The following is an 8,799-nucleotide window of genomic DNA, read 5'->3' as shown; positions in this document are numbered from 1 at the left end:
TTTTTTTTGCTGGTCGTTTGTTTTTTTGTGGTTGCGTGGGATGGGATGCGGTGGGGGAAGAGACGAAAAAAAACCAGCGAAAGTGGTGGGACGAAATAAAACCAATAAAAAAAACTAAAACCAGCGAAAAAACTGAAAGACTATTCACCAACTGCTATATTAGGAGTAGAGATATATGATGATGATGAATTTCTATTTGTACACAATTCTATAATGTATTTAGTTCAAAATTTTGATTTAGCATTCTTTTATTCTATATAGGATATTTTGAATTTCCTGCAAAAAAGAATATTTTGAATTTATTTTACTACACATTTTTTATTAATGCGATTTTTTGAAGAAAAAGCATCAAATTCTTAAAAGAGGGGAACCAAATCAGATGTAGTAAATGGGCCTCAAAGAGCGGGAGGCCTCATTTGGGAAAATCTTCTTTACGAGGCAGAGAGAACGCAGTCCAGCAGGAGGCCCATGAATCAGTTGGCCGGTTCGTTTTCCCCAGCACCCGAACGCCGGGGAGGCCGAGAGGGCAAGGGCAGGCGAAGACAAGTAAACACGGCGGGGAGCCGCCCTCTGGGATCGCAGACCGCGGCAGAGGATCTCTGGTTCTCCGAAATTTTACCCCTGGGGAGAGGTATTCCTCTGAACCCTAATTTTATGGAGCCATAATGTACTGTTTGATACAAAATCAGTGCGTAGTTTCTTGGGCACTCGCAAGCTTTGCATCTTGTGCGGAGCTGAAATTAGGGTTTATGGATCGACAAGTGCACTCATTAATTTCGATTTCTACGGTGCCACATTCGGAATTTCGCATGCGTTTCGCATTTATCAGTGTGAGGAGGATACAAAGTTCTGAACCGTACCATATTTTAAACCTTTTGAATTTGGTGGAAAAGTTACGTTATTAGACAAATACCGCCTCCTATCTTCTTAATAAACAAAAGAATGCAGTAGTACACCCAGACTGAATGCAGCCAACCAACCTGTCCAGCTAATTTATTCCACTAATTACAGGTTTTGACGTTTGCAGCTTGATCTGGCATACTTCATTTCAGTGTAGAAAGATCCACCAAACAATGATCATCGGGGGTAATCCCCCTTTTCGAAAAACAAAACAAAACAATGACCATGCATTAATTGTCAGCTTAATGAAGCTGTAGAAAATACGCATTTATTGATTAGTGAAAATCTACATGACCAAGCCTGTAAAGTTTGGTGCTAGTCTCTACCCTTTTGGGTCCAGAGAAGAACATACATTGAGAATCACGTCTACTGCATCAATCAATGTGAAAAGGAAAACATTGCTGTGAGACTAATGCGGAACTTTTTTCATATTTGCATGATGAATTTTGAACTCTGCATTCACCACAACACAGTGGCACAATCATCGGAGCGGCGGCATCCTTTCAAGTAGAGGTCAGGGCATATTGGATGGCCTGCTGCGGCTAGTCCACAAAGTTTTCTTCGACAACAGGCAGCTTGGTGGTCAATTGAATCCACAAGGTGCCCAAGAAGGAGCAATTGATTAGGTGCTGGGTCCATTGTCTCCTCCAGTTGGTCCGAAAGTAAGCACCTATGGGCATGCTGCAACCCCAGCCACACGGCCTCTATGTTGTGCAACAACGGTTTTGGTAGGCAAGCCAAATAGTTTGCTCCCTGAAAGTGGGTGTTTATTTGGAAGTTAGCAGGAGAGCTGCTAAGATTCCATTAAGAAGAAGAACGCCGCCGGTGAGAACTGCTCGGTTTATTAGCAGGTCTGAGAAGTACATTGGCTGTTAGTCGTCCAACACCTGACCAAGACATCTAGCGATGCCAGGAGCGCACCTCGCGGAGCACCGACAAAACTTGAATATATTACCACATTGCGAGTGGGCTAACAACCTCCCTGACATCTATTGTCCAATGTCTGTCCATGAACTCCTCCTTGATGGTGCGACACTTCTGAATGCGCCCCGAGACGAGTGAGAGAAGCTCCAGGACTCGGAAATGGCCCTACCCTAAAGCCAACTTGAAAGTGCATTTCGGCCCCCTATTGGGTTTTGTTGATTAATGACGAAGCGCATTTAGGCCCCCTATTGGGTTTTGTTGATTAATGATGAGGTAATCCCCTTTGCCTTCCATCGTGTTTAAATGTTGGTCGAGGTCCTCCGACACATTGCTTCACTCACACCTCGTTTTGCGGTCTTTGCCATCTTGTACTTCTCTATGTTGTCTGCACTTCCTATCAAGGCGTAGGCGCCTGAAATATTGTTTCTTCTCCTTAATAGCATTCTGGACATCATCGTTCGACCACCAGGTTAGCTTTGCTTTTACTTCCCCTAGTCACCCCAATCTCCTTGAAGCCACCTTCCGAACGCAAGTCGCCATCTTCATCTACTTACTGTTGCATCACCTCCTTTCTCCCAAGAGCCCCTCTTAACAATCCTCTCCTTGAAAGCCCGAGCTGCATCTCCCTTGAGCTTCTACCACCTCGTTCTAGCGACTTTTGCGCGCTTATCCCGCTGGACTCCGAAAGCGGAAGTCAGTCACCACAAGCTTATGTTGAGGGACAACATTCTTTCCAGGTATAACCTTACAATCTAGGCAGGCACACCTGTCTTCTCTCCTTGAGAGGACGGAATCAGTCTAGCTAGAGTGTTGACCGCTACTAAAAATCACCAAACGGGATTCTCTCTTACTAAAGAGGGTGTTCGTCCACGATCGTGTCGTAGGCTAAAGCAAAGCTTAAGACATCCTCTCCTTCTTGATTCTTGCTGCCAGAACTAAAGCCCCCAAGCACCCCTTCAAAGCTTGTGTTAGATGTACCCACGTTGCTATTGAGGTCTCGTAAGAAGAGCTCCTTAACAACAGGTACACTCCTAACCATGTCCTCCAAACTTCCGAGAGTTCCCTCTCAGTGCTCTCACTGTGGCCTACTTGCTGTGCATACGCACTGATAACATTGAGAACTGAGTCCCCAATGACCACTTGACCCCCCAAGAAGGAAAACATATTAATGCAGAGAGGAGCAGCCATGCAGGCGCAATGCCTATCTTCAACCCGGATGCAGACCACTGCTTCTACAAGATCAAGACCTCCATAGTTTTTTGGCCTGTCAAAGTGGAGTATGCCTCTGTATAATCAACCATAGCTCTTTTCCTTTTTTTCTTTCCTTTTAGCATCTTGTACTGTTGGTACACGAGGAAATGGATCAGTTCGTAGTTTTTGTCTTCTTGAGAACTTTACCATCCTGTTCAGAATCAAAGTTATACTTTATTGAGATACACGAGCTTTCTTGGATTTGAATCTCTGTGACACATAGCATGCTTTCTACACAACTAAAGATGCTTCAGCAAATTGTATTAAATTGTTGAGGAGACATGGAGTTATGATTCTATAGCCTTTGTTTTAGCCATTGAGTTTTTTTTCCGATAAAGGGCACTTTTATATTAACTCAAAATGTAGCATCAAGAGGATACACAGCATGATGAGCTTACACCCGGCCTCTGTATTACTAGGATGCATGCAGCGTAACCAAGATTACAGTTTTCCTTCTGAAGTTGTCTTAAAGCTACAGTGTCTCAGTGGAAAAGTTGATTTAGTGCAAGGATATGTCCAGACTCTGCATGGAGTTGATTTAGTGCAAGGATGTGTCCAGACTCTGCAACCATGCAGCTAGCCAACTCAGCCAGCTAATATGCTCTGCAAATTACTAGTTTAATGGTGGGGTTCAGCTTGATCTAGCATATTTATTAATGTAGAGTAGTTCCACCAAATAAGGATCATATACTAATTTTGAGCTTAAAGAAGGTTTGATGTTGAATACACAGGTAAATGCATTTATTAGCCAGTGCAAAATTTACATGGCTGACCCTTAAAAGTTGGCTGCTAGTCTCTAATTATTTCTTTCCAGAGAAAAAGCATGCATAGAATTAAGAGAAGGAAGAAACTCCCATGTGACTGCTTAAAGTTAAGAAAAGGGAGAAACTACCATGGCTCATGCGTAACTTATTTCATGTACACATTCTACATCTTGAACCGTGTATGCATCATACAAAACAGAGGCAATAATAACATCATTGCATAATATCACCATGGATCTCAGAAGCATGCGAGGGTTGAATTCACAGTATGAGTTCGATCAAAACTTTTGTTTCCTTTCTGTACGGAGTATTCTGTACATTCCTACATATATACACACACTGAGAAAGATCAGCAATCCTTTAAAAGGTGGAAGCCAATCGCACGGTGCAAGAGTAGCAGAGGTTGAAGAGTATCTATGAGCTAAGAATGTTTAGGAGAGTAACTCTGCTCTGGAGCAATCTCCGGAACAGGATTCCTGCTCCAGCCTCAAGATCTCCGACACTGCACTCTAGGACCTGCAACTGCTCCTCCTTGCAAACAACCGAGTTCTTCTTCTGGAATGCCTTGGAGACGAGAGACCATTTTGGCACTGCGATTTGCTTGGACAAGAGGTGTACTGTTGACTCGAGGAGAGAGGTGGTGATCTCCCTAGCCTCGCTCAACAGCCTGACCATCCTGCAGTCCTCCTTGTCAGATGTAACCTTCTTCGCGGCCTTCTTGAAATGTTTCTTCGCCTTCTTCACTAGGCGGGTGTAAGACTGGATCTTGACTTGAACAGCGGTGTCATCTCCTTTTCTGCTCGCCACTTGCAGATCTTGGATAATGGCCTTCAACTCGGTGAAGTCCTCATGCATGGCATTGCAGAGATCTAGTAGCTCAAGGGAGCACTTGGTTTCACCTTCCAACATCTTCCTTTGCTGGGAAGAGCAAATTTGGTTGCTAGGAAGGCACAGGATCTCTTCAATGGCGCTGTAGATGTCTCCAAGTCTCCTCAAACCATCAGAGATAGTCTCGATGGTCATGGAGGGTGAAGAGATGCTTGCCTCTAGGCTGTGCAGCTCCTCTTCGACCTTGGTGTGAGGCCTAGAAGACAAACTAACTGATCTAATATGGCAAGCCATATCTGTTGCTAAGACTCTTTCCTCTGTGTTGAGTACTTGAGGTTTGAAGGTATGAGAATGAGAGAGCGCCTTTCGGTTTGATGTGTTTAGCCTTCTTCTGAGGCCTATTTATACAGAGGAACTGTATGATACAACGCCATTTGAATGGTAGACACAACGAATCATGCCAACTCATCTCCACAGTTTTGTATATCAAGTTTGTGAGATCTGGTGCAACATTTGGAATCTTCGCCCATGTGTAGTTCAAATTCTTTAGTGCAGTAGCTATTCTTCCAATGAGATATCACATTGTCATGTTCCTTTAATTGGCGACAAGAATCAACCGGATGGTTGGCTCTATTGGTGGATCTTGACATAATTGCGTGCTAAAAATGTTTATTTTAGTTGCATACGTGTTATCTAGGTATTGTGCTGTTTTAAATTTATTATGTAGGTATTATATGCTGCACAGCTCATGCTACCTGCATGGCCAACTTGGAGTGTTGGAGCTGGCTTGCTTTAGCCATGGATAGCAAAATCACTGCACAATGATCCTTTGGCTGTTGTTGTGATAACAAGTAGCATCTGAATAACATGGCCATCTTGTAGTGACGCATTTCAAATTTTGATTTGAAACAGTACACTGTTAGCTTGTATGATGGTCAGCAACGATGAGCATTTCTGAGTAATGCTAATTGTATATTCTGAAGATCCGTCTGAGTTAAATGCTCCAACATTGTTCTTTCTTGAAGACATTGTCCAAGCTATCTTCACAGCAGCATAAACAGTAAACTGATCCTCTAAAAGGTGGGTGCCTATCACAGTGAACCGTAGGCAGTTTATCATCCATGTACAAGCTTAGAGCATTCAGAAAAGAAACTCTGCCCTCGAGAACAACGAAACTCCAGTTTCAGTAATTGCTCCTTGTTGCATGGAAGTCTTCTCTTATGGAACTTCTTGGAGACAAGATACGACTTGTTATAACTCGGCATCACAATTTGCTTCAGTAGGAGCAACGTGGATGACTGAAGCATCGAAGTAACGACCTCTCTTGCTCCGGCCAACAGTTTGGCCACCCTCCTTCTCAGCTGAAGGAGATTTCCATTGATCTTCTTCCACTGTTTTTGCGCCATCTTGGTCAGATGAATGAAGGACTGTATCTTGGCCTGAGAGCCAATGTAATTTCCCGAATACCTGTCTTGAGCTTAGAAAAGCTCTCTAGGATGGCATTGCAGATGTCGATCAATGCAAGAAAGTGCTCGAGCTCGAGCTCCACAGCTTACCTTTGTTGCTCTGGCAAAGGATAATTTGGCTGCATATGATCTCCTTGATGCTATTGTACACAAGTACACACCTCCTAAAGTCATCGAACATTGTTTCAATGGTAGCCAAAGGTGAAGAGATGTTCGCCTTCAGAGAAAAGAAGTTTTGCTGGCTAGCCATGGCTAGAATGGGTGATGGTGTGGTGTGCTTTCTATGTATCTGGAAATGGAAGAGATATTCAGAGAAAAGAAATTTTGCTGCAATGGTGCTTAACCGGTGCTGTTTGCCTCTCTATATAAGCACTAGCTGACTTTTGTAAACAACAAAATCTCGTCGCTGATGGGGTGCTGTGCCGCTGCCACCCATCTCCACGACAAGTTGATTTTTCTTTTGTATCTCTGATCAGTGTAAGTAGCATCTCCAACTATTCGCCTCTGGTTGAGCTTATGAGCACCTTGTCATGTCTCCACTCTGGGCAGCAAACTCATCTGCACGAGCGTGCAGTTTGATGTCAGATCCAGATCCAGATCTTGAGATTGGTGAGCTAGTGGAGAGAAAGAGCTAGCTGTTTCTGATTGGTGGTGGAGGAACAGTTCACTTCACCTTTGACCTCCAACGCAACACGATGTGTTTGTCTGGTGAGCATCGCTGGCATGTTTCCACTAGGCTATTAACTACCTCATGTGATCCTTTGCAACCTAAGGGTGCATTAGGTGCTCCTAACTAGGCCTAACACGTTCTCGTGTCTTAAGCTACTGACAGCAATGAATGGCGCGGCAGTTTACTCAATTATTGCTTGTTATCGTCATTCGTGCATGCTCAAATAGTTTTTTAATTGGTAATCCTAATCAAGTAGTTTTGCATCCATTTGTATTCTGGTTGATCAGCAAATATCAGTTCTTAAGTAGTGCTCAAATAGTTCTTTGATTGGGAATGCTAATGCAGGTCTTAACATTCAATAAGAAAACTAGTCTGTGTGAATTAGATTTTCCCTGAAGGAAGAACTTAAACTGAATTCCAGATTGAGACGTTTAGACATCCTGTTTTTGTTTGAGGTGGCATTCTACTGCTGTAGTGATATGTTGGACATTCAGTTGATCTTTTCTGTGTTTTACTTGGGTGAAACCCAGTCAAGTCCCCACGGGCATTCATATAATGAGACTGGGAAGTGAGTCAAGTGACCCTGTTATCAATAGAAAAACTGTAATTAAATAGCTACAATTTTTGGTTGCGGGTTCTACAGAGGATGAAAAAAAGGCACGATGGGGCATGTGTAAAATTAAATACTCAGGTTGACAAGTTGAAATGGACAATTTTTTTGCTTTTGAGCTGTGTGATTTTCTGTACATTATTTCTCTTAAATACATCAGAAAATTGTTTTCCATGATCCTCCAAAAGGTGGACACGAATTAGAGGGGGTTAGAGTTGTTGCACTAAGTCGATCTATCTATAAGCTAAGATTGTTCAGAAGAGAGACCCTGTTATGGATCAATCTCCTGAAGAGAAGCTGAAGTCTACTCTCAAGATCAATGATGTGCAACTCCTGCAACTGCCCCTTGTTGCACACAAATCTCTTTTTCTGGAACGCCTTGGAGACAAGAGACCACCTACTAGAAAATTTTGGTACTGTAATCTGCTTCAATACGAGATGCAACATTGACTCGAGCATCATGACGGCAATGTCTCTCGCTTCAGCTGTCATCTTGATGGCGCTGGATCCCTCCATGTCTGCTGATGCTTTTGCACAGCCTCTAAGCCTTTCTGGCCAAGCAGGCGTAAGACTGAACCTTGGTGTGGACTGTTGCGCCATCCACTCTCTTGAGGGATAGTTGCACCTCCTCGACACTCGTCCTGAGCTCCGTGAAGCTCTGCTGCATGACGCTGCAGATGTCGGATTTCGGGATCCGGCAACCCGTGAGAGGTTCGAACACTGGGGTGCGTGCGGAGATCTCAACCTGCCCAGCCTGCATACTCGCGATCCTCCCTAGCCTAGCGCGAAGAGACCACAGAGACACAGATATTTATACAGGTTCGAACCACCGTTGTGGTGTAATACCTTACTCCAGTGTGGTGTGGTGGATTGCCTCGAGGGGCTATGGATGAACTAGTACAAAGGATGAACAAGCCTCAGGAGGTGAGGTGTTCTTGAGCTGGTGTGGTGATCTACTTGTTCTGGTTTTCGGTCCCCCTCTATGGTGGTGGCTAAGTCCTATATATAGTGCCTTGGTCCTCCTCCCAAATATGAGCGGGAAGGGTTTCCACAACGGCGGGATTTGAAAGGGACAGGCAGTACAGTCTATCCTGACAAAAGTAGTCTTCGCCTGTGAAAAGCCTCTGGCCGTGATGCTGCGCTGGGCTCGGTGATGACCTCCGTCTTGTCGTCCTGGCGGTCTTGGTCTTGTTGCACCAGAATGGAAAACTTTGGCTGATTCCTCGGGACTCCGCGCCTGCGGCTTGCCTCCCTTGCACCGAAGAGGAAACCTGCGCTCTGTGCCCGTCTGGCGCCCTCCTGGCCTTGGTCGTCATGGCTCACGTCAGCTGAGCCTCATGAGGTAGCTGCATAGATCTCTCCGCCCCTCAGGAGCCCTCCTGAGGA

At 44.5% G+C, this 8,799-nt stretch overlaps 1 protein-coding gene across 1 annotated transcript; it reads right to left on the bottom strand.

Annotated features, from left to right (window-relative positions):
• Positions 1-4,123: 4,123 nt before the first annotated feature.
• Positions 4,124-5,110, bottom strand: LOC119340847. The gene has a single exon (XM_037612756.1). The coding sequence runs from the start codon at positions 4,959-4,961 to the stop codon at positions 4,254-4,256; it is 708 nt and encodes a 235-aa protein (XP_037468653.1). The 5' UTR covers positions 4,962-5,110; the 3' UTR covers positions 4,124-4,253.
• Positions 5,111-8,799: the final 3,689 nt, after the last annotated feature.

The sequence above is a fragment of the Triticum dicoccoides genome, chromosome 7B, assembly GCF_002162155.2.
Source record: "Triticum dicoccoides isolate Atlit2015 ecotype Zavitan chromosome 7B, WEW_v2.0, whole genome shotgun sequence".
Lineage (NCBI taxonomy): Eukaryota > Viridiplantae > Streptophyta > Magnoliopsida > Poales > Poaceae > Triticum > Triticum dicoccoides.
The sequence above is the reverse complement of the archived record's forward strand: the minus strand, read 5'-3'. Positions and strand labels throughout refer to the sequence as shown.